At 48.0% G+C, this 24,783-nt stretch overlaps 6 protein-coding genes across 6 annotated transcripts; 3 read left to right on the forward strand and 3 right to left on the reverse strand.

Annotated features, from left to right (window-relative positions):
* Nucleotides 1-697: 697 nt before the first annotated feature.
* HETIRDRAFT_318328 (uncharacterized protein) lies at nucleotides 698-3,844 on the forward strand (the record flags this gene model as incomplete). The annotated part of the gene is made up of 4 exons (XM_009548272.1): nucleotides 698-1,428; nucleotides 1,482-2,731; nucleotides 2,805-3,718; nucleotides 3,794-3,844. The coding sequence occupies 4 exons, from the start codon at nucleotides 698-700 to the stop codon at nucleotides 3,842-3,844; spliced, it is 2,946 nt and encodes a 981-aa protein (XP_009546567.1).
* A 4,250-nt stretch (nucleotides 3,845-8,094) lies between these two features.
* Nucleotides 8,095-10,710, reverse strand: HETIRDRAFT_417989 (uncharacterized protein; the record flags this gene model as incomplete). Its single annotated transcript, XM_009548273.1, has 9 exons — nucleotides 8,095-8,187; nucleotides 8,255-8,369; nucleotides 8,784-8,997; nucleotides 9,022-9,133; nucleotides 9,269-9,370; nucleotides 9,419-9,708; nucleotides 9,790-10,210; nucleotides 10,264-10,500; nucleotides 10,642-10,710. The coding sequence occupies 9 exons, from the start codon at nucleotides 10,708-10,710 to the stop codon at nucleotides 8,095-8,097; spliced, it is 1,653 nt and encodes a 550-aa protein (XP_009546568.1).
* Nucleotides 10,711-12,445: 1,735 nt separating this feature from the next.
* On the forward strand, nucleotides 12,446-13,508 carry HETIRDRAFT_427193 (uncharacterized protein; the record flags this gene model as incomplete). The annotated part of the gene is made up of 6 exons (XM_009548274.1): nucleotides 12,446-12,548; nucleotides 12,851-12,916; nucleotides 13,055-13,152; nucleotides 13,184-13,242; nucleotides 13,295-13,303; nucleotides 13,433-13,508. 6 exons carry the CDS (start codon nucleotides 12,446-12,448, stop codon nucleotides 13,506-13,508), a joined length of 411 nt encoding a protein of 136 aa, XP_009546569.1.
* A 2,922-nt stretch (nucleotides 13,509-16,430) lies between these two features.
* Nucleotides 16,431-16,937, reverse strand: HETIRDRAFT_101474 (uncharacterized protein; the record flags this gene model as incomplete). Its single annotated transcript, XM_009548275.1, has 1 exon — nucleotides 16,431-16,937. The coding sequence occupies one exon, from the start codon at nucleotides 16,935-16,937 to the stop codon at nucleotides 16,431-16,433; it is 507 nt and encodes a 168-aa protein (XP_009546570.1).
* Nucleotides 16,938-18,603: 1,666 nt separating this feature from the next.
* Nucleotides 18,604-21,035, forward strand: cyp59 (cytochrome P450 monooxygenase 59; the record flags this gene model as incomplete). The annotated part of the gene is made up of 14 exons (XM_009548276.1): nucleotides 18,604-18,633; nucleotides 18,687-18,772; nucleotides 18,853-19,049; nucleotides 19,133-19,262; nucleotides 19,315-19,503; nucleotides 19,576-19,724; nucleotides 19,780-19,900; nucleotides 19,967-20,067; nucleotides 20,128-20,141; nucleotides 20,196-20,436; nucleotides 20,490-20,514; nucleotides 20,568-20,690; nucleotides 20,750-20,893; nucleotides 20,963-21,035. 14 exons carry the CDS (start codon nucleotides 18,604-18,606, stop codon nucleotides 21,033-21,035), a joined length of 1,623 nt encoding a protein of 540 aa, XP_009546571.1.
* Nucleotides 21,036-21,798: 763 nt separating this feature from the next.
* HETIRDRAFT_318347 (uncharacterized protein) lies at nucleotides 21,799-24,722 on the reverse strand (the record flags this gene model as incomplete). Its single annotated transcript, XM_009548277.1, has 8 exons — nucleotides 21,799-21,887; nucleotides 21,938-22,325; nucleotides 22,381-22,891; nucleotides 22,954-23,367; nucleotides 23,424-23,614; nucleotides 23,671-24,001; nucleotides 24,053-24,339; nucleotides 24,390-24,722. 8 exons carry the CDS (start codon nucleotides 24,720-24,722, stop codon nucleotides 21,799-21,801), a joined length of 2,544 nt encoding a protein of 847 aa, XP_009546572.1.
* Between the last annotated feature and the right edge of the window lie 61 nt (nucleotides 24,723-24,783).

A 24,783-nucleotide genomic window follows, 5' to 3' on the forward strand; every position in this document is an offset into this window, starting at 1 on the left:
CCAGCCGGGGCCTGGAGAGAGGGCGAGATATGTACTGTGTGTGACGGAGCAGCAGGGACACTTGAGATGACGAGGAAGAGGCCAGCTCTGCACGGTGCCTCAGCCCGTCCCCTCTCTCCCTTACACCCACCCGTCCCGCCACGCCGCACCCTCGGTTCCCGACAACACCGACAGATCGATCCATCACAGATGGCTACAGATGGCCCCTTCGGCATACTATCGTTGCACCGGAGTTGCAAACGGGATGGGAGGTTCAAAATCGAGCTCCTCGCAGCATTTTTCGACGGCACCTTTCAAAAAAATTCATAGTTGTTCATGTAAGTACTCTTCAAGTAGCGTAGTTTTTTTAAGAACAGAAATTGGGTGCAGCAGTGAGGAAGCAATGGATAATGGTTTTCAGGACAGTGTTCTCTAAAAGATGCTCAAGATCTCTCAGATCCTTGAGCTCAATTGCCAAAAGAAAAAATCAGGAAGATGAACAGGTACTACTGAAAACATATAGACAAATTTATTTGACTTTGAAGACTCCAATGCTCTTCACCAAATTGTTTTTGACGGGCAGTGTCCGATGGCAGGCAGAGTGACAGGGAGCCTCGGGCCGCGTGATGCTTGGTCATCTTTTTGAATCTCCGCACGGCAAGCCGCAACTTTGCAACTGCTCGCAAATACAGCGCGCGCCGTAAAACCTTGTCAAAACATGACAAGTGCAGCAAAAAAGCGCGCTAGGACACAGAAGGACGATGTAGAACACCGCCTTCAAGAGGCATGTAAATCTCTACAAAGTAATGTCCATAAATCCTATAGTTCTGCTGCTGAAGCTTTCGAGGTTAACTACCACACGCTGCGGAACCGATATCTAGGCCTCACTCGGAGGCCTGTTGAGGCCCATGAAGTCCAACAATTGTTGAACAATGCACAAGAGAAGGTGCTTGCTGATTGGTTAGTTTATTTAGGTCATACGGGCCATGCAGTTAGCAAGCGCACGATCGGTCCAAAAGTTGAGGCGCTGTGCGGAAGAACTCCTTCCAAAACTTGGCTCAAGGGGTTCCTGGAGCGGCACCCTGATCTGGTTCTTGGTCGACCGACTGGTCTAGATCCGAAGCGCGCGCAAGCGTTCAACTTCCCTACCACTGATCATCACTTCAAGCTCCTGAAGAGTTTTATTGATGAGCACAGGATTCCCTGGGAGAATATATACAACATGGATGAGAAGGGATTACAGTTGGGAGGTGGAAGGAAAGCTGGAAGGGAAAAATTGTTTTTTTCTCGCAGTCAGAGGTCACGCACAGTGTTGCAGAGTGCAAATTTGCAACTCGTGACAGTGATCGAATGTGTCTCTGCCGACGGTGGGAATATCTTACCGGGGTTTGTTTTTCCCGGTGTGGAGCAGTGCCCGGAGTGGTCAGAAGGGACCGACGAGAGAATCATGTGCGTCGTCATTCTGTTTTGATTTTTTTTTTTGAGGATTAATTTATTTCTAGCATTGCAACCTCCGAAAATGGGTGGACCTCTGATTACATATGTACTGAGTGGTTTGCGAAGGGCTTCATTCCTCAGGTGAAGGCCCGAAATATCTCAAAGAAACCTATTCTGCTAATATATGATGGCCATGGCTCACATGAAGCAGATGGAATGCGAGAGCTTGCTTTAGAACATGGCATCCATCTTTTTTGCCTTCCACCTCACACAACCCACCGTCTTCAGCCACTCGATGTTGGAGTGTTCGGACCGCTTCAGCGGGAATGGAAGAAATGCTGCATAACATTTCTTGAGGACAAGAATCGGGAGCTTGCCTTGAAAGATGTCGTTCACGTCTATCTCGTGGCACGGAATCATGCCTTCAAGGTGGATACAATTTTGTCTGCATGGCGAAAGAGCGGGATCCATCCCATCAATCCTCAAGTCTTTTCGGATGAGGATTTCGCACCCAGTCACGCGACGTCACGCCTCGCTAATGTTCCCTCATCATATCCGACTATCATGCCTTCCTTCAGTGACGATCCTTCATCTGATTCATCTGACGATACCTTCATCCCACGGGACAACTCTGACACAAGCTCTGACGACAATTTGGACAACTTTTCAAACAAGCCGGACAACAGCAGCACGTGTGACGAAGGAATGGCTGGAGAGGACTTGCGCAAAGACTCCTGCGCAAGTTTAGAGGACTCCGATGACGGCAACGATGGCGATGGCAACAAGAACCACGAGCGCGAAGATGAGCATGAGCGCGAAGATGAGCGCGAGCGCGACCACGAGTGCGACCACAACCACGAGCGCGACCACGAGCGCGACCACGAGCGCGACCACGACCACAAGCATTACAGGGACAAGAAGGACAGTGGCGGGACCGGTCGCAGTGGGGACGATGGTGGTGGCAACAGCGGTGGAGACGACAGCGGCAGCGATGGCGGTGGAGACGGCAGTGACAGCGACGGCGGTGGAGACGGTGACGGCGGGGACGGCGGTGGAGACGGCAGTGGCGGGGATGGCGGTGGAGACAACAGCGGCGGGGACGACGATAGTGGGGACGATGGCCTTGGTGGCAGAAAGGACGGCAGAGGTGGCGGCAGAAGGGAAGGCAGAGGCGGCGGCAGAAGGGACAGCGACAACGACAACGACAACGACAACGACAACGAGGAGACTCAAAATGAGGGCTTGGACAGGCTGGAAATCTTGCGCAGGCGTGGAGCGTACGCTGCCCTGTCGCAATCTGATAGCGAGCGCGCTGGTGCGTCGTTCGGTCTCTTTCTTTCTTTCGTTAATTGCATTCTCACTGATCTACTCTATTTTAATCTATACAGAAGACTACTCGGTAATGCCATCCCACAGCAACAGCAGCAGACGGCGCACGCGTTCCATGACGTCCGCACTCTCCACCCCTTCTTCAACCGCCTTCGCACTCCCTCCCTCACCCTACCCATCACAATCCTCCTCTCGACAAACCCGAGATCAACTTGAAATCCAGCGCCTCCAAAATATTCTGCGGCAGCGCGAGTTTGAGATGTCGGAGATGGCGATACAGCTCAACGCTTCCGAGGCTCACTGTGCCCTCATGAAGCGGCACTTTGGTGTGGTCCAACACCAACTCAATTTGAAGACACACACGCGGGGGGAACGTCGTTTCAACACAACGTCACGAGTCCTCACATCGGCTGAAGCTCAAGCAGAGTGGCAGCTTGCGAAGACTGCGCGCGCCGCAAAAGAAGCAAAAAAGCAGGAAGATGAGAAGAAGAAAAAGGATGCAGCCCGAGACCGTGAAGCCCGACGCGCAGTAACGTCGACAGTCTTCAGTGGGGGCTTGAAGACAAAGGCCAAGGAGGAACTGGGGGACATTGCGAGCGCGCTAGGATTGCCGGTCGAAGGTACTAACAAGGTCATCATAGAACGCATTCAAACCCATCTTGACGCAATGCCCTCCCTCGCCAATGACCCCCGCTTTGCTGGTCTTTTTGCACGCCGCACACGAGGTTGCAAACGTGCCGCGCGAGACTTTGAGAGTATGCAGCCCCCACTTGATGACACCCAGACGGCGCGCGGTCCATCAGTCTCACATGAGTCCGAACGTCCATCACAACGTCGACGATTCCATGCACCGTTGTTTCCTACCAAGCAAAATCCCCCCCCCGCATTGGCTAATATCCCTTTGCCGGAATCAGTGCCTCCGCCATGGCAGTCTTATTCGACGACACCAGAGGCGGGGCCCTCTCGCCATCCGGTCAGTCTCCCGACGGCCTTACAGCCCTTTTCTTATTACACACCTACGCACTCGCATGTTTTGTACCCTGATCAGAATTCCGTGCCCTTCCCTTACAGCTATCCCCCTTTTGACCGTTCTTACTAGCCAGGATCCTGTTCTCAAATCATTACAATGTCTTACTTGACTCTTGCTGTGTTTATTTGTGTATCAAACTATCCATTGTTCATGTTGTGTCTCAAAACTTCGAGCTTCAAGCTGTGTGCCGGTACAATTACAGGCTGTCGGAGTTCAAATTTGAATGTGACAACATGTGACCCGATCGTCGGAAAGATTTGCAACTCCCAAGTTTTGCTCATTTTCGGACACACCTTCTCAATCATATCACAACAATTCTTTCAGTTCACTCTAAAATATAAAAAAATAACAGAACACATTTTAAGAAGCTTCCGCAGGTATGATAAAAAATTGGAGCGAAAGGAAGCTTAATTGAAGATGTTACGAAGAAATCTTTTTTTTTTTTGCAACTCCGGTGCAACGATAGTAGCCCTCCGTTGCCCTCGTCCCTTTCCCCGCTCCCGCTGCACAACTACACAGCTTGCGCCCACAGTGAACCCCCATCTGCACCCGCAGCGCGCTCTCGCGATGGTCTTCCGCTGGGTGCATTCTTCCCCGTATGTGTCGCCTGCGCCTTGCCTTTCCATCAGGGCCACGGGCGGGTGCAGATTGGCAGCTGCAGATGCAGATCAGCTCTCTTGGCTCTCTTGGCTATGCACATCTCCAGCCCGATCTTCCTGCACGCCTCGCGCGCCGCAACAGCAAATCCTCCAAGTATCGCCCAGCATCGCCCCCCGTCTTCCCCGCCGCAGTGGCACTCCCCTGCCACGCCCGCGCGCCACAGCCATCATGGCAGGCTGCAGCGAAGCGTATCTGCATCCGCATCGGTCGTCATCGGCCCGTCGTCCTCCTGTCAATCTCATTCCCGGCCAACTCTCCCCCTCCACACGCCGTCCTGCCCGCCGCGTCGATCTCACCCACCTCGACCGGCTCGTAAGTATACGGCGCTGATTCGCCTGGTGCTACTTATCGGCATTCACACATCGCACGCAGCTATCGACGCGGCGATCAACGACCACCGAGCCCCGCTCATTCGCCTCTCTCTCCTCCCTTTCCACGCTCCCCATCCTCGTTCCAAGGCGCAAGTCTCCCTTGACGCGCCTTCGCAGGCCGCACAAACCTCGGGCATGCGCGCTCGACCCCGATCGAAGCTCCAGCCTGCCCCAGCGCGTGCGCAGTCCCCTGATTCACCGTCCAGATCTTGTACCTTGACCTTACTCGACTTGCACACTTATCTCGACCCCGCGAACTGATGCCATCGGGTCACGTCGTGCCTCTCGGGGCTTCCCTCGGGCATCCCGGTCGCGTCGCGCACGGGACCACGTTCAGACGCGCGCGAAGAACGCTCGTCGCGCGCGCTCGACGTGAACGTTAAACGTTAAACGCTCACCCTCGTGAACGCGTGAACCCCCATTTTTTTTTGTTTAGGAGCCCCTTCGTCAGCCGGCGCACTCGCCTTCACGCGCGCGGCTCCGGATTCGGTCGGTCGGTCGGTCGGGCTTACACGGACTCGTCCGGACTTGAGTTTGAACGTTCGAGTTTGGCCTCACTTGCCCTGCTCTCACGCCCCAGATCCCCCGTGCGCGTGTGTGCGACGAGTCGACGACGTTATTGTTGGCGCGCGTTGACACCTCGCGTGATGGCCGGACACCCCAAGAGAACCATCACCATCACCATCATCATCATCATCATACTGCAAGGATTCACAACAGGCTGGCGGCATCTGCTCGTCGCATCGAGTCGGGTGGGGTCATTCGAGAGCCGCGCTGGGCTCTGGAGTCCTGCCGAGCTGGGCGCCTTGGATCTTTCTTGCGCTGAAGGCTCAAGCTCAAGCTCAAGGCTTGACTCGCGTTTCGTGGCCGCGGTGCGTAGGTGTGATACCCGTTTAGGCTTGGGGCGCGCGTGATGCAGAGGCACGCTTTTGTTACGCTGCCGAGGGCTCTGCTCGACACGACTGCGAATGCGCAGAGGAGGCAGAGGAATCGGGCGCGTTGACGAAAAGCGTCAGATTAGGCGAGACGGCGCCTCGAGTCTGGGCTATTGACAGTTGGAACAGCGCCCCCCATAGGGCACTGGACACGTAGTACTCGTACATGTGTGCCATGAGAAAGCGCGGCGCTCGCGGCGGTGGCCGCTGTTGCTGTCACTGTCGTTCAGAGCGTCGGCGCGTGCGGCGGAGCGAGCGCACGCGTGGCTGTATAGATGTGTATAAGTAATCTTGCACGGCCGCTCCATCCGCGGCAAACCGTCTTCGACAGCAGCGCGCGCGCTCCGACTCGGTCGTTCTGTTCCACAAACGCATCTGCATCCGCATCCGCACGCATCCGCATCTGCATCCCTTTTCTGCACGTCGTCCGTCGCGACCCGTCTTTTACCCCATCTTTGCATCGCCTCTCTTCGCTCCCCGGCCGGCTTCTTCAAGACGTGATCTCAACAACGCCCGTTTCTCGCGCCGACAAGCCAACTGCCGCCAACAAGCCAACTGCCGCCAACAAGCCAACTGCCGCCAACAAGCCAACAGCTGCCAACAGCTCAACAAGCTTCTTGGTCGTCGTCGTCGTCAAGTCCGCCGAGCCCGCCCGGAGATGATGCGTCGTGATGTCACCGGCCCCCGCAGCGGCACGCGCATCACACAAGGGCAGCGACGAGCACGCTTCGGAGCTTCGGAGCGGTTCGACGCCGTGTGCGTCGCCACGTCTGCGCTTCCCTCGACCGCAAACGCAACGCGCCTGATGTCCGCTCGATGCCCGCGCACGATGGCAGACCGCACACAAACAAGAACACAGAACGCGATGGTGCCCCCCCCCCCTCCCTCGCGCCCCTCGGAGCCCGCACCCGAGTGCACCCCGCGTCTCGAAGACGACGCCTGCGCGGACACGTGAGCGCCGTGCACATCGAAGGGCTTCGATCCGCCGTTGATCGCGCACCCCCGTCGCAGTCGTAGTGTGCACCGCCCCAGCGCTGATAGCGCTGATGCTCCACCCATGCGCTTTCGTGGCACCAGCGAAAAGCTCCCATCCGGCGGCACCTGCACGTGGCTCCCCGGCTTCCCCGCCCCGATACATCGCGCGCGCTGATCGTCCGAAGTACAGTCGAGCAGAGTTGAGCACTTGGTCGACGGGTCGACAAGGCCAAGGACTGGCCAAGGCACTGAGCAAAGCCCCCCGGCGGCCTGCTTGACTCCTGCTTGGCGCTGGAGGGGCTCGGGAAAGGCCGAGAAAGAAGGATTCGATGCGCGCCGTGCAGGTCAGGAAAATGTGCGTCCGGGGCGCGGGGCTGGGCGTCCTCGCGCGCAATCTCACCGGGGGGCGTTCGCGCCAGCCCGAAAAGGGGAAACCAGCGCGGACGTGACAGGGCGCGACGCGCTTTCGTCACGTGTCGCCAAGATCGCCGAGTGGGGTCAGGGAGGACCCCCGAAAATATGTTGGGAGGCCGGGTGGAAATTTGTCAAAAGTCGGCAAAATTGCTCGGACGCAAAACCCCCAAAATCAGCCAAATTTTGCCGGATAAGTTTAGGCATGTGTAAAATTTGCAAAAAATGCTCGGATTGCTAGATCAGGCCTCAAAAAGTCAAAAATTTTGCTGGACTGGCCAGATCAGGCCTTCTAGTGCCCAAAAATTGCTGGATTGTTAAGTTCAGGCCTTTTTCAAGGCTTATGAAGGCCAGAATGAGTAGTATACAACTAGTATATAGCATAGTAAACATGCAGAACACAGCAGATGAGAAAAACTACCCAAAACAATCACAACTTGTGAACATAGCCATTGCCATTCTCTTCTGCGCCACTACCACTCTTCTTGCCCCCCACACTCTGCCAACATAATCCTTTTAGTCGCTTCACAGCTGCGACAATAGCCATGGTATGTTTCATTAGATAAGGATAAATTTAAAGGAAGTCTTTGTCGAGGTGAACGTGTTGCTGGTCTTGACTGATGGTTGGATTGCCCAGTGGGATATAGAGAAAGTGGTTGAGGTGGATGTGTGCAAACATGTAGGACTGTATGACAGCTACATGACCGTGGATGGCTCAAAAAAGAGTGGTATACAAGGCCTCATATACCTGCATAGATATGTACAAGATGCCTCCAATGCTGATTCAGGTCTGCTGCCATGAATAGGCACCGGCTTTCCTATCACCCTGAGTATATTGAGCAATGACTGGCCAATAGAAACATTATCAGCATTTGTGGTTTTGAGCCTAGCTATTGTACTTACTGTGGCCCATAATAAGGTGGCCTTTATGAAGAATGACACCAAATCTCTCTGCCATCAAGACATGTCATCCAGGTGCCATGGTCTCTATGCCAATCATGGTACCTCTTAATATTGTGACCAGAGTGGAGGGCAATCTGTGCTCTCTGGAAACCTTTCCCTAACATGAAATGACCTAAAGGGTTTGTGAGAAAATTGTCAAAGTGCAATAAATGGAATCTACATACTACTTCTGCACATTGAGCAGCTGCAAGTGCCACATTTGCCAAGTTCCCGCTTAAGAGACCTCTGGATGCTGAAGCCTTCCACTTTTCCTTACACTTGAGACTGCTTCCAATTTTCCTGTCTTCCTGCTGTGAGAGAAGGCCTTATATCTTGTGGATAATCTGCCTCTGTAGAGTCTCTTGGGCCACTTTCTCACTGCCAGAGGATGGCACCTCTAAGACAGCATTCTTGTGGACACTCTAAGCCACACAACATGTCTGATATGCTTGTTGAATGTCAATCATTGTGGTAAAATCAAGGTTGTCGACTGAGGAATAATGGAAATTGAATGCATGACAAGGTTTGGAAGATACGTCAATGGGAGGGAGCTGTGTGATCTGGAGTGCTGCTAAAAGATGAAGGTGGTCTTTCTCAAGGTTTGCCTCATATTTTTCTAGTAAAAGCTCCTGGGAATACTCTCGTCTAGATAGAAAGATGAGTATCTTGAGATCACTGATACTGAGCAATAGAAACCAAATTAAGATAACTTACAAATGAACCAGGTCTTCTAGGTTCACAGCAACGGCAGTGCACTCTAAGTTAAACAAACACTTGTCTACTGCATGCCTACAGATGCCTGAATCAGGTAATGCTTTGACCAACTCATCCAGTTTATCAGCATCACCCATGTCACTATCACTCTCTTCTCTTTCATCATCGGAGACATTAACATTGCTCAAGTTGGTGTCCACCACTGGATCCAATCCTAGTGCTTACCATGAATCGATACTTAGAAGGGTTGGATGGGAAGTGGAAGCCAAAAGGAAGTTAGACAGTAAGACCTTGAGGATACTGAACAGATTTGTAGCTTCCTCCCAGGCATCTTGAGCGATTGACTTGATCTCCCCATCCAGAGGGAAGCATGCTAGGAGTCCAAGATTGATCCCATGAGAGTCGAAGTAAGTATGAGTGTAGCTGGCCATATGGGCTTTTAGGTCTGTCATGACATCAAAGAGGACTGCAGCTCAGATACTTACATGTAGATGGGGCATCATGTGTATCAGGTCTGTAAATGCAAAATCCTTGACTAGTTTCCGGCACTCCATAAATACATGCTTGCAGACTTCGCTGGAATGCATCTAGGAAAGCAGAAGGTAGTGTTCATCGCCCATGTGATCTCTATAAACAAAGATGAGGCCAAGGAGCCCCTCAATAATGATGCAGATAATATTGGTGGCCTCATAGGAGATGAAATGCTTGGATTTGACATATCTGACCTGGTCAATAAATAAGCTCCAGATGTCCACAAAATAACTCATATACAAGACCATCTTGATGTGAGTGATATGACTGATGCTATGATTCTGGTAGGCATTTATCAGCTCTCCAAATATGAAGAGATAGATGATCTCACCTATATGGTCAGGGAAGTGGGTTGACAAATACTCAAGGGATGATGCTGAGAATAAACAACATGCTATGTTGTTATTCTAACAGTCGAGGTTTTTGATATTGCGGGGGTATAGTGGGGGAATTTCTGGGCCAAATGCTGCATCACGTGCATCCAAGTACTTTGCAGTGTACTTCCCCAATGTGAGAACCTTCACTTCTGAGAAATTATTGTTGCACATGGTTTTGAGAGCATGCTTGGAATCCTGTATCATAATAATTGGCTGGCCCTCCTTTGTTGCAATGATGACAGATATTGCCTGAAGGTGAAGAGCTAAGACAGAGTGTGTAATAGTATATGTAACATGGGAAGGCGAGTCTCTAATCAAGCAACATTGTATCTTGTGCTTGGTCTCCATACCATCATAGGCATATGTGATGATTTTGAGGCCACAATACACAAGACCACAAATGATTCTGTCTGAGTAAATTTGAAGGTTTTTGGCAGAGAGAGAATTTGGTATGGCTGTGACATATGTGACAATCAAGCTAGCTTTGGGCATCAGTATTTGAACATACCAGACATGGACCTGTGAAAGATTTATCAATCATTGTATCAAGCCTTTTGGTTTCTCGAACTCACCTTGGTCACTTTTTCCAGCATTTTGGACTTTAGCAATGCTTCAAGTTCAGCAGTGTCAGCAATAGGGATCAGCTCACCAGTATGGCCAACCAAGAAGAAGCACTCAGCTTGCACATCCAAGTATATGCACAGCATACTAAGCAGCTTTGTATTATTGCAACTAAGGCCAAGTGGCCCACTATAATTGAGATCCTTCATAATGTAATTGTACACTCTATTGAAGGTTTCATCACCAGGCTTGATAGGAAAATAGGGCAAAGCTGCACGTTGCATCCTAGGCTCACACAAATCAGTGCGAGGATATGGAAATTTTGTTAGAACTTACTAGATGCTTCAAGGGGCACGAAGTGGTATGTGATTTCAGAGGAGCTTGTAGACCTTAGGGCTTGTTGTGAATGTGACATGGGCAAGCTCATCGAGTACTGGCAGATAATGAAAATTTTGCATCTGGGTTCCTTTTTATCTGGAAAACCACTCCTTTGTATTAGCTCTGGATTATATCTAATAGTGTCTAAAAGTATCTAAAAGTGTTAATAGCATCTAAAAGTATCTAATTTCCTAATTAGGAGCAACACATTGTGAGCATTGGATTGGATTCTAATTTCATGATATTAGCACTAATTCTATACCAAGAAGTCTTTATTAGCAGTAGAAAATAGTAAGTACTACTACTCTATCAGTGAAAAGGTAAAGATATGGCACATTCTATACTATTTTAGCACATTACTCTCCTTTATATATGCCTGCACCATTATCTTTTAGCTCTTTTGCTGACTTTCTAGCTGCCTTTAAAAAGGACATAGAAAGAGAGAAATGTGCATTGATACCCCTAGCCACTTTGTTGGCAGCTTGGCAGCTGCCACAAGAGGCTATAAAGACCTTGGTACCTTGGCCTTGCACACAAGATCATTAAAGTTGTTATTGCTAGCCAATGCCTGCTACTGGTTATTACAGGACACAACATATGGGTTGGGCTTAGGGATATGCTACATGCAGCCTTGTAGACCTTGTCTATTATTACAGTGGTCAATACTGTCTTGTGCAGCATACAATCATCATCACTATTGATATTACAATTTTTAGCACTATCTATATTGTTTATTGCCTTATTATATAGAAGATGCTCAAACTTGGTGTGTTCCTTTAGCTATTGGGCTATGGAAAAGACAGTCATGTTGGTATATGGTGCCAGAATGATATATTTGCCTGCTATATAGAAAATATGTGCACTAAGCATATTAAGATCATCTCTAACAATCTTGTGCTTATTTATATATAGGCATGCCATATATATACCCTTGTCCTCACCCTCCACCTCACTAGTGGCTATTTGGAAAGCCCCTCTCTCTTATTGGATCTGAATTATTGATAATTATTAATAATACTAATTTGAGCTAATTATGGCTAATTATTCATAATCATGTTTTTGATCAAATTTGCAAATTAAGGTAGCATTGTCTATACTAGTAGAGTCCCATTGAATATTATACTCAATTATAGTTTTACACATTCTAAATCCAAATTATGTTAGTGCCATAATTTGTTTTTACCCTATATAAAGTGTATTATTTATTTTCCATTGGTTTATGATCTTCTTAGCTGGTGTTTAAACTAAATCCTGAAAGACCTGACTTTTAGGTATTTATTGACCTATTTATTTATAAGATAGAGGAAAGATAAATGTTGAATAAAATCAGAGATGTTGAGATTGCCTATATTATGTCTACTTATTTAGATTACCAAGTTTATATATTAGACCTTGTGGCTTAGTGGCTTAGAGCATTTGTCCCAGGTGCTTGTATATATGAGGTTGTTGGTTTAACTCTGGCAAAAGACAAGTTTATTATAAGGTATATTCTGTGTTTAGGTATTTAACTAGTGTTCTAATAAACATGGCTCTATAGAAAGGCTATGAGAACTATGATGCTTGATTTATTATTATTTTTCCAAAATTTCAAGCTATAATCAATCCTAATAATTCCTAATTTAGGAAAATTATGTCTAATTAGAACAGGTTTAGGGGGGGTAAGCAAATAATCTCTAATCCTAATCATTCTTAATTATGCATATAAGGAGGGGATAATTAGAGCATAATACAAGAGAGTGATTTCCCAGATGCAAGTATTTAGCATTCTTAGGGAGAGGGACCTTATGAAGCAGGGCATTCTTCAAATCAATTTGCATGCCTTACATGCAAATAACGGGTCCTGTGAAGTCAAAAGAGAGAGAGAGCTTTCTCACATTTTACGATGGTAATGGTCTTAAGGATAGGATCGCACTTCCAGGTGTGGGACATTGTTTTCAGGCACCAAACCTCATCCTTCTCTGTGGGCATGAGATCATGGAACTCTAAACCAAGCAAGTCTTGAGAGATATTGAAGACATTCTATCCTCCTCCACTCTTGATGCCACACTTGATTAGTTTAGCAACTTCAGGCCAGATGTCAATGGTAATTCTATTATAAGGATGCATGACAATTCCATCTAGACGAGTGCTCTCTGGCTTTGAGTGGACTTTGTTTTACAAAATCTACAGCACTGGTTGGAATTTGATGGTGGACTTCACTAGCTTAAACCATGAATCCAGTGTCATTGCTTATGTTGTCTCCTATGTCTTACAGCAAAGAACATGCTGCACAAATCTGGAGGCCAGGTAAGCCTCAGTGATCTTCACCCACTTTTCACAGTGTAAATGGAAGACCTCCTAGTGCAAGTCCTCAATGTGGAATTGGGCCATAGAGTCATAAGCCGAACCCTCATTTGAACCTGGCTAGCTTTTTCTGATTCACAGAAAATATCCCTTCCAGCATGGCAGCTTTGAGTTTCTTGCTGGCCATTGCTAAGCGGTTAATTCCAATGCATATGCTGATATCTGACCTTTTGGTCGCGGTCAGTGTTGGCTGATATGTCACTTTGATAGTGCAAGGTGTACCCTGATCTATCTCTTGAACATTCTTTATCCACTTTGTTTCTGTCTGGGTAAGTAGCTGTGACTCGGCCCTCTTGTGCTATTTGCTGATTGTGTCTGCAGGAATCGATGGTGGGTTCATGGTGCTAGATGAGGGGTCCTTTGCAGTAGATATGGATGGAAGCATATTGACCCTATTCAATGGCATATCTTATAAGTCCATATTTAGTTGTGTCTTGTTGTCATCTAACAAATCTACAGGATCATGCAAAAAATAGCATTTCATTGGCTGCACATTCTAGGAGTCGACATCATCAGTGCACCACTGAAGACATAGCGACTATAGCACCTACTAAATAATCATTATGAGCCTTTGCCAGGCAATTAAAGTACTAAAGGTGCCAAATGCGATGAGTAGTATGAGTATACAGCTCCATGCTGAACATGTTATGCTTAATGCAGATACCACAGAAATGAGTATCTTCCTAGATACCATGAGCTAAAAATTCCTAGCATCACAAAACAAAGTCTTAAAGGCATGTCAGAGCCATAACTTTAAGATCTGGACAACTTTCTTAAGTAACTGTAGGTTCATCATTGAATCCCCTAAGTACAATATCAGTATTGATGGTAATATCAAGCATAACACATTACTCACCATATCCGATACAATGTCTCTGAAAGTCAATACGCACCGGGACCCAGTGGTTACCATTTACAAAGACAGGTAAAAAAAGGTATCTTCACTAGGGGTTTTCCCTGATCTCTTTCTCATACTAAAAGAGCATCTTTGACTGACTGTAATTTCCTAGCACTAACAGCACCTCAAGCTTCATGTAGAAATGCACCAGTGCACACATCACAGTCTTGGCCTGAACGAGGTCAGACTGTACACGTCTGTGTAAGTCAAACACAAGTATATTGATAATATCATCACTAAGCCATCTATCCAATAGCAAAGTAGACAGGGTATCCATCCTGGTTAAAGCTTTATATACCCTTAGCTAGACACCCCATGCTAGTGATGACATCAAAGTCCGGGCCATTGACGCTTCCTTCTGGGTCTTTGCGTTGATGTTATAAGTGCACTTCATGAGCCACACATCTGATTGCTGCCATAGATCTCTACTGTACTGAACAGCAGCTACCCTCTTCCAGAACATGATCATCCATAGCAGGTGAAGCAAACCATCCAAAAAGGGGTTTTCAAAGGAGCATAAGCCCCTCACAGCCTCTTTTTTTGATTAGATGTCCAGCTTGGCAAGCCATTTGGTAGGGGGAATAGTGTAGTTCATGATGTTGTGTGCAATAGGATATTTGGGCAGTAATCAACTGAATGACAATGAGGCCTTTTTGAGAATGAGTGCTGAAGACTGCAAAGGAAGATCCATATTGAGAAAATCGGCAATTGAGAGCTGATGGTCTAGGAGAAGACTGAGAAATTCCAGGGGAACAAGAATGTGGACATTGAGGAAGGCTTTTGGTTGAGAAGAGGTAAGGTCAATAACTTCAATGTCTGATATTGTGATTGCTGAATATTGCATATTATGATAGGTATTGGCCAACAGTGTGTCGCACAAAGACATCACAGGTGTTTTAGAGGAGATGAGCACTCCGACTCTATACTATCACTCCACCAGAGTTGCAAATAGGACTGGAGGTTCATATTCAGGCTGTTGAGCACAATGTACAACCACATGCTTCAAAAATATTCACTGGTATTCTCTTAGGAAATACCCATGTGTATGATTTTTGTTGAGAAAGAAAAATGTGTGCAAGAGTGTGAAAATGCTGAGATATGAGTCTGGAGGGGAAATCCTCTAATAGATGCCCAAGACCTTTCAGATCCTGGCTTTTTACTACTGATGAATAAAAATATTCACATTAACCAGGATCTTTGGATGATATTCAAGCCATTTTGAGCTGTATTTGAGAGATCTCACAAGCTATACCAAAATATTTGCAACAAGTGATGACTAGGGGCGGATGGAGTGCCAGGAAGCTTGGGCCACGTAATGATTGGTCATGATTATTGAAGCTCCGCCGATCTTAAAGCTTGAAGCTCCAGCTGTCGGAGTTCAATTTTGAAGTGTAATAGCATGTGACCTGATGGTCAGAAATTTTGCAACTCCCTGTTTTTGCCTGCTTTCAGAAACTACTTTTTATTTGTGCCTCAGCATCTCATTGTCTTGACATCAAAATACAAAAAAACAATAGGCTACATCCACAGAAGTTAAGGTAGGTATGTGCAAAATCCAGAGGGTGGAAACACTAAAATGAGGCTGCTACGAAGGAAACAAGGGATTGTTTGCAACTCCGGTGGAGCGATAGTACTTGTGCTCACAATGTCATGCAGACCACCGCACATTGTCCCTAATAATCCCCAGGGGATATCTGTGGTATATTAGCAATATACCACAAATATCCCTGCCAGGGAATATACCTCTAATATCCCTTGGTCAAGAACACGTTGGGAGATGACTCATCCACTTCTATGGCCATGTGATGTGTGCGTATCGTCAAAATTTCTTTCAAGTCGACCTCCTTCTGTCAACTTCCTATTGCATGTAACCTCTCCACCTCCACCAGCACCATTGCACCATCCATCGACACCTCGAGCACTAACAAACAGATATTTGGATAGCTTCCCTTTCTATGGCAATGAAGAGGAGGACACATGCAACCCAACCTTGAGGGCAAACAGCCAATACCAGACAACAGAACACAAGGAATGACCTTGATGAGCAATACTCACACCAAAATAATGCATGGACAGGCCTTGGTAAGTTTTTTTATTCTCCAAATGTGTCCCCTTCAACCTTCTGTTCCCCTTTCTGATGTCTGACTGTTATTTCTCAAGATGAGGCCAAAAAAAAACACTATGTATACATCCAACAATTTGTTGAATGCCAGTGCTCTGCTTTCCATACTAGTAATGACCTTGAGAAGCCCGACCTCCTTGTCAAAACACAACAATGACAATGACAACAGCGCTGCTCACAGCTCAGACAACAAATCTCTTGGGACTCTCTCTTGCTTGAGCTCTGTACTGGGTGGTCACACAGCTGATGACTTCAATCCTGATGGTGTCTCCAATAGCCCTAGGGAAACCCCTCCAGAATCTGATGACAAAGAGAGCTTGGAAGACTGGCTTGACATCAACAAGGATCTACTTTTTGAGACAAGCAATGTACTCTTCAATGATGCCCCAGAATCTGGTCCGGGTATACTAGAATCGGACTCCCCCCTCCCCCCTGCCTTAGATGAGGACCCGCTCATCCGAAAATGACTCCACGTCCTCGCAGATGGTCAGAGCTCGAAGTTTGATCATTGATAGCCCCAAGGATGCTGATTTTGGTGTGGGTGCATGGTCATGTGTCAATGTCCCATGGTAAGAATGAGGGAGATCAAGTGGCTGTGAGTGAATGAGTGCGTGCGTAGTTGATGCTGTGTGAGCAGCAAGAATGGAAAGTAAAGTGGGTGTCGGGTGCATCTGTGTAATAATCAGAAGGTTTGGAGCAGGAATGTGCATTGGGGGAGTGGGCATCGACGGAGGCAGGTCTGGTGCAATAGCACTGGAATCCTTGATGATCAGGCGCACCTTTTGCAGTGCATGCCTTGGATTGGGTACTGCGGCAACATCAGCAACATCAGCAACATCAGCAACATCAGCAGCAGCATTTGAAGCAGCAGCAACATCTGATGTTGTTGTTGTTGGTGGTGTTGTTGCTGCTGCAACACCCAATGCTTGCCCTGGTGAGGGCATCATGTCCAATGTACCATTTTCAGTGAGTTCATCAGTCTTGTAGCCATAGGCTTTTCACTGACCTTTTTTCGGGAGCGGTGTCTTGAACAGGTCCTTTTTTCAAGAGGCAGGCTTCCCTATCGCCAAAGCGCCATGCTGATGCATCCCCGCTGTCTGTGAATTGGTGGGTTATTTGACATAATGCAGTAATGGTGGAACTCAGTTTATGGGATAGAGAGTGGATTGTTGAGTGTCTGTGGGGCAATGACAGAAGGTTCCTCAGTCTTCCCAGTATGTTCTCTTCTTTCTTGCTGGGTTGTGGCCCTTGGTACTAATAGATAACTGTGTTTTGAGCTATGGGATGAGGAAAAAATGGGGTAAGGGCAGTGGGGCACCCTGTTCACATGAGCACTATCATGGATCTTTATGTGTATTCAACTTTTATTAGGGATTCATGCCTGATGTTTTTTGGATGGGTTGTTTTGTGGATCCTTTCACCTGTGGGATCTTCATGTAGCCTCCAATGGCTTTATTGTATTTTACTAATATTTAAATGTATTTTATGTATAATTATATAGCACTTTCAAAAGGGATAAATGGCCAATATTGAGCTCTAATAAACCAATAATATACCGAGAATATACCCTGCCTCAAATATCCCCTAGTGATATTCAAGGGATTTTGTGACTATACCTCGGATATACCACGAATGTACCAAGGGGAGGTCTGGGGATATTTGTGGTATATTTGTGGTATATTCCTAATATACCACGGATATCCCCAGGGGATATTCGAGGCAATGTCCGGTGGACTCACCTCGACCGGCCTGAAATTCGTTAAGCCGGCTTTTTGTCGCAGCTTGGGACCGGCACTGGCACCGGCACTGGCACCAAAGGTATGTCCAGCTCGTTCTCATGATACCTCCCTTTGTCTATATCTAGGAAATTCCTGTCTTGTGCGAGACCTCACGGAGGCTGGTCTTTCCCGCATGTATATATGTCGTTGCATGAAGGCACGACGGCGCTTGTTGCCCAATGGCTGACGTGGGCCAAGTTTTCGAACATGGGCCACCGGATTCGGTCTTCCCCCTTGGCATACACCCATACTCCGTGTCCGGCGAAGCCCCATGGCGCTGCCGCACAATATCCCAACGAGGAGCGTAAGGTCTTACCTGGTCTTACCCGCTCCCTCATATAGGATATATAACCACCGCAGATACTGGTCTGACCTTTGCTGAGCGGGGCTTGATCGCTCGATTGCATGCAATGTCGCAGGGCATGTCGAAGCTCACAGTGAACTTTCAATGGGCATAGACATCGTCTAGGACTTGACGATCATCGAGAAAGGGCAACCAAGGGAGGTGCGTTTGTGCCTTGTTCTCATATGAGCGACGTTCTGTATGTTCTGTATGTTCTCTGTATACTCTTCGAGAATGGGACACCGTCTACGACACCCTTTTGACATCGTTGCGACGCGAGGTGGCACGGTCCTCTTGTTTTCTCATGTCAGCCTGCTTCAAGTAGATGGCGACCCAAATTGGAGAGCACCTGTTCTCCTCCCTCGCCGCGTGGGGTGATTGCGGGTCTATGTTCAAACCTTTTAGCTTCAGTACGTCATTTCGATGCTATTTCTCCGACACATTAGGATTCCGGATCTGCAAACATAGTACGGTGCCGTTTCGGCTTCAATGGAAGGTTTGCGCGTGGTCAGATGTGGAGTATGTCGACACATCTTGATGACCTACAGAGTAATTGACATATACTTTTCAAGAATAGACGTGGATTCCTTTGGCTTCAGCAGAACGCTCGCGTGGAGAAAAGCCTACTTATACGAGTACTTCCCTCAACATCCCCACAGTGGACTTCCACTCAATCGATCAACTGACGTCCCTTATTGATCCTGAATTTGCGTACTCTTTGCGAATCTTCCTTGTTAGAAACATGCTGGAGACGGTCGACTTTCCAATTCTGCTTGTGCCGCTCATCTGTCTCTGTTTATACTTATACATGTTCTATAATCCTCGCCTCTCGATCCCGCCTGGCCCTAAGCCCCTGCCTCTTCTCGGAAACATCCTCTCTATACCAACACACAGACCATGGGAAACATATGCCTTATGGGCTCACAAGTATAAGAGTGAGTTCTTATTCTTCCTCTGATCATGTCTTTTGTTGCTACTTGACGCACTGACATCGTATCCCCCTAATGTGTGTGCATAGCCGACATAGTGTCTGTTCAGGCACTCGGCCACCTAACCCTTGTCGTCAACACTATCGAGGCGGCTAAAGAGATGTTCGAGCGTCGCTCGGGAATTTACTCTGACCGCCCTCGGATACCTATGGTATACTTGTGCGTTCAGAATCCTTTTCCTGCATATATATGCATCCATATCCTTTTTCAGAATGGAGTGGGACTTCAACATTGCCTTAATGCCCTACTCAGACGGATGGCGCATGAGGCGCAAGATGCTTCACCAATTTCTCCATTCTGGGGCCGCCACGCAATATCGTCCGCTGCAGAAAAAGAGCGCAGTCAAGCTCATGAAGCTGCTAAACACGAGCCCTGAAAGCTTCGCGGATCATGTGAAATAGTGAGCATTGCAATGTATTTTGTGGGCATGCCGTGATCAAACGCTGATGCCTTGGGATTGGGTATCGACTAGTTTCTCAGGGTCCATTGTAATGTCAATCGCTTATGCACACGATATAGCTGAGTCGGGAGATCGGTATGTCGATATCGCCGAGAGAGCATTTGAGAAATTGTCCGGCGCTATGTTTCCGGGCGCAGCAGTGGTCAACGCGCTTCCAATATGTGCGTGATCCTCTCTGTCCTTGATTGTACTCTTCTTGAAGATACGAAATCGCAGTGAGGCATCTTCCGAAATGGTTCCCGGGCGCGGGATTCAAGACTCATGCGGAGGAGTGTATTATGTTGACACGAAAAATGAGACACGTCCCGTTCGAGGCTGTGAAACGGAGCATGGTGAGGTATCATGAATGTATTGCTATCTGATTAATAAACCCATACTGTCTGTTTGAAGGTTGATGGCACAGCTCTCCCCTCAATGACAGCGAGCTTGTTGGAGATGAGGCAAAGGGAGGCGATGAAACTGAGGCGGTAGCTATCATGGATGCCGCAGCACTGGCATACGCCGGTAAGTCGATAACGCCGTTTACGCCAAGGGTGATTGTGACAAGCTATCTACTCTGTGTAGGCGGAACAGACACGGTCTGTCTTGTAGTTATCACTACTGATATCAACACTGATACCCATGCTTTCTAGACAGTGTCATCAATCAACTTTGCAATTCTTGCACTCGTCCTGCACCCTGAGGTGCAGCGTCGTGCGCAAGCCGAGATCGACAGCGTCGTCGGTCGCGAGCGTCTTCCAGATTTTGAAGATTCACTTCCTTACATTGAGGCTCTGTGTCGAGAGGCCTCGCGTTGGGGCGTTGTTACACCTCTAGGCGGAGTGCGTTGCGCCTATAGAGATGATGTATACCGAGGCTGGAATATTCCGAAAGGTATGGCAGACTGAACTCCTCACATGCGTCTTAATCTACCGCGGCAATTCTAGGGACAGTGATATTCTTCAACTCGTGGTGAGTCGATTACCTAGCTTCCGCTTCGGCAAGAATTGATGCTGCTACTTCAGGGCTATGTTACACAATCCCGTGAAATATCCAGATCCGGATTCGTTCAAGCCGGAACGGTTTTTTAAAGACGACGGAACCTTGAACGACGATGATGTGCAAGCCGCATTCGGATTTGGCAGACGGTAAGTACGATTCAAGGTGGTGACGTGAAGGCAGACAGACTGTTCTTTCCTATCGTCAGGGTGTACTCGGGACAATACCTCGCCAGAGCCTCCATCTGGATAATGGTCGCATGCACACTGGCGTTGTTCGATATCGAGCCGGCGAAGGATGCAACAGGACACGAAATCCCAATCCGAGTTGATTATACCAATGGTTCAATCAGGTGAGTGTCTTGCCTTCCCGAAGCCGTAAGTTTGTTCAAGCTGACGCGCCGCTGTACAATATCCTTCAGTCATCCATTGCCCTTCGAGTGTTGCATACGTCCTAGGGACAAGAAGGCTGAGAAATTGATCCAAGGGCTCTAAGCGATGTATGTTGTGTAATCATGATTGAGAGATATGTGTGTCCGGACACTCGAGTTGAAAGTGCATAATGAAACCGATTGCTCAAAATGTCCGAAGCTTTGCCCATCATAAAGATGAGAAGGTTTTGTTCTTGAGATCGTGGATTCCGGTCGCATTGCAGCCAGACGGCATTGGCACATTCGGCTGTTTGATCGAGCCCTCCATCCTCATCAGCACCTGCGGATGTGGACGGCTTTCGAGACGTAGATAGACACTCACTTCTGGTGCACTGTGATTGTCGTGGTCATGCACGTCAAAAGGATCCCACTTGCCTTTGCTGCAGTCTTTTTTTATACGACTGCGAATCATCGATCAGGACAGATAATTCACGTTCACCTTTTTTGAGTACCAAGATAGTAGTTCTTGGTACGACGAATTCACTGTACTGAGAAGGTGCCTGTTCAGCTTCGTCAGAGTCATTGGCTGCCATGCGAGTGAAAGACGACGGTACGGAAGATATGAAATCTGTCTTTGACGTTCTGGTTTCAAGATCATTCGCGACTACTTGTCCTGCCGTGATCTTGCCAATACTGTTACCGCGCTCTAGGATGCCGTTGCCAATCGGCGATAGCCATCCCTTGCCCTTCCGTTGCCCCATTCAGCCTCGAAGTGAGCACGCTGCAAGGCTAATACTGGCTACGGTGCCTATAGATATATGACTGTGTGGATTAGACCGATATATGATTCTGTCCCAGAAACAAATGTGAGATATTGGAATGCTGGCTCATTTGAACGTGCGAGATGTATTTCCGCTCTTAACCTGACTCCTATCCCTTGGTGGTGCAGGGAAGTTACCGTACTCCAGCACGCCTCCTGATGACCTTGGTGAACAAATGAAATGGCCGACAATATTTGAACCATACCTTTGGTCTTTTGTTTCTTCCTCTGCATTTTCCGATCAATCTTCGCCTCTGGCTCATTGTCGAGGATATTGGGCGCAGTTGCATAATCGAATACCTCTATCATTCCGTCTTCTACCTGCGTCTTTTTGGTTTCTTTGTCCGTCCTATCTGGCATAGGAGACTCATCCGTATCAAGCTTCTTTGTGCGCTTGCGTTTCTTCTGTCTTTGGCCTACGACAACGATGGAGTCATCCACTGCTGGTTGTACAGCTTGCCGTTGAGAGGCAGGGGTAAATGCAATCTCTTCGGCGGCTCCTTGCAAGTCACCTAGCACTGGAGATGAGGTAACGCCAATATCTTTAGGAGTCGCCTCTGAGCTTGTTGGAACGCGAGCACCACTGCCAATGATCTAAAACATAAGCGTATGAACAATTTGGAAACATCATATCTGGGGATCTGCGCACATCAGGTAGAGCAGGCACAATGACCAATGAAGTATGAATCTTCTTGAGAATGCTTTGAAACCCCGCCCGCGTGGCGCGAGACGGCACGATGGCTGATGTTGACGACGCACTGTCGCCCAGTAGGGAGCTTCGAGCTGTTGAATAATGATTGGAGAAAGCTGCTATCGGACCATTCGACCGAGAAAGGTCAAAGAGCGTGGATGTGGCTGCCGCCAGTGGTAGTACTGTATTCTGGGCCCATAACCTGGGTGCTGGGGTCGTGTCAAGATGGCTCGATGATGACTCTTCCGCGGGCGACACATTTAATGTATTATCCTGCAATCCAGTAGGAGCTACCAGTGTTTGCTGATCTCCGAGACCACGCTTGACAGCGGCCCTGATCGTATCGAGGAGCTCCTTGGATCGCTTTCGAATAAGTGGAGGAAGAGACTGGAAACTAGCCAGCAAGGCAGCCATATCCGCAGGTGGTCGGTCAGCAAGCTGGAATAGATAATGGTTGGACAAAACATATCTGTCCGAACAACATAGATGAGAAGACGCGGATTGAAAGAGTAAGAACACTAAGACACTTACCTCCAACTCTCGTCTTCCTCCCTCGCAGTCTTGTCTCTCCATGCATGCACCGCTTTGTAAACCTCTTTTCTCATTCCGTTAGGTCCATCCGCTGATAAAGCCACCTTGTTCCATTTACGTGCCATCGTATCCCATCCACTTGAACCGGTGCCGCCATCCTCATCATAAAATTCTTTCTCATACACCCGAAGAGCAGTCTCAGCTGAGCGTGAAAGAACTTCGCGAACAAGGGACTCAGTCAACTCTACCGAGGGAGGCCGAGATGCCACGGTGTTCGCTGCCGAAGGAGACTGAGCACGCGATTGCTCTCGTGAAAGTGCACGGTCGAGGAGTGCGTTTCGAAGATTATCGTAGATGTACAGCAGGAAATGGGTGTCTGACCGAGCATATGCAAGCATCTCCTCTGGGAGAGGTCTAAGCGAAGAATTCATTAGCTCGTCGTCTGATATACAAAGATGAAACATACATACCTGATGCGCCAGTCGGCCAACTGATATCGCTTATCAGGTGTGAAGTCACAATACATCTCAAGGAGAGAAGCGAGGCCGTGCCTCGGAAAATCTAGGACCTTCGACGCGTGGAAAGTATCGAACATATTTACGATATACAGATTGAAATCTTGTTGTAGCCAAACGATGTCACTCTCAGCTCCGTGGAAAACCTAAGGAATGATTGATCTGTTTTATTCTCAGCGAGTCTAGTATACCACGCACGTACTTTGATAATATTAGGGTCTGTAAAGACTTCGTTCAACTCTTCCATCTCCTCTCTCAACTCTAGGGTATCTACAACCCAATCTTCCTCTCTCGTACTGATTTGCATCAAACATACAAAACCACTATATGTCCGAAAGCTGTGGTGCTCGAGATCAATAGCAATTTCTCTCGCGTTTTTGAGTTTTCCAAGCATTGTGGTGAAGTCGGTCAGTGATGAAACCCAAGTAAATGGTGTCTCAGAGAATGACCGCGGGGAGATTGGAGGTTGAGGTTGGAACATACACGCGGGGTAGGACAGGTGTGTGATTTCGTAGCGGTATGGATGTGGAAGTCTAAAGATTAAAAGTCATGGGAGAGGCTCAAAGTGTGCAGAAGCAACTTACTGCAAGGCTTCAAGATCGTCGCCATTGGGTTGGAAGTTGTATCCAAGTGGAACCTGCGCGTTGAATTTGTGTCGCAGTGATGAATTCCATTGCGTCCCGTTCGTGTTTTCAATTTTCCGCCTGAACCTGAGCTGCGGTTTGGGGAGATAAAAGGCGTGCTGAATTACAGGGTCCAATCTCCCAGAAGGTACCGATTTTTTGGGCTTCTGCTGTGAAGGCAGTGAAGATCCATTGACTGCGATGGCAGGAGCTTTCGTTCTTCCACTGAATTTGTCTAGGCAGATATCCTAGCGCAGAGTGAATAGCTTTCACCGCAATAAAAATGGACATTACTCACAGCATGCTCCAAAAGCTGATCCATAGCCTCCACAATGATGGACTCAAACCGATCTACATAGTCGTCCTGGTCTTCGAGTTTCGCTTTCCCCTTCCCCTTCAGGCTCTGGACATCATCGGTTTTCGAAGCCAACGCAAGAAGCCTGTTCGCGATGAAAGAAAGGCGTCCAGAGCACGCATCCAGTTCAGTAGCAATTCTTCTGTCGATCGAACGGTGAAAAGCGAGGTCCGAAGGTAAGCCCGCTGCGTTTTTGGTAGCCTTCAAAGCCGCCGCTTGGAGACGTTCGTTGTATCCATTGAATGTCTCTGGTGTTATGGTTGTCGATGATGACATGGTTGGATTTCGCGAGGTATGCGACTGGCTGACCAGCCTGGTGAAAATGTTGGCCAAATGT

This window comes from Heterobasidion irregulare (genome assembly GCF_000320585.1).
Source record: "Heterobasidion irregulare TC 32-1 unplaced genomic scaffold scaffold_05, whole genome shotgun sequence".
In the NCBI taxonomy this organism is placed as follows: Eukaryota; Fungi; Basidiomycota; class Agaricomycetes; order Russulales; family Bondarzewiaceae; genus Heterobasidion; species Heterobasidion irregulare.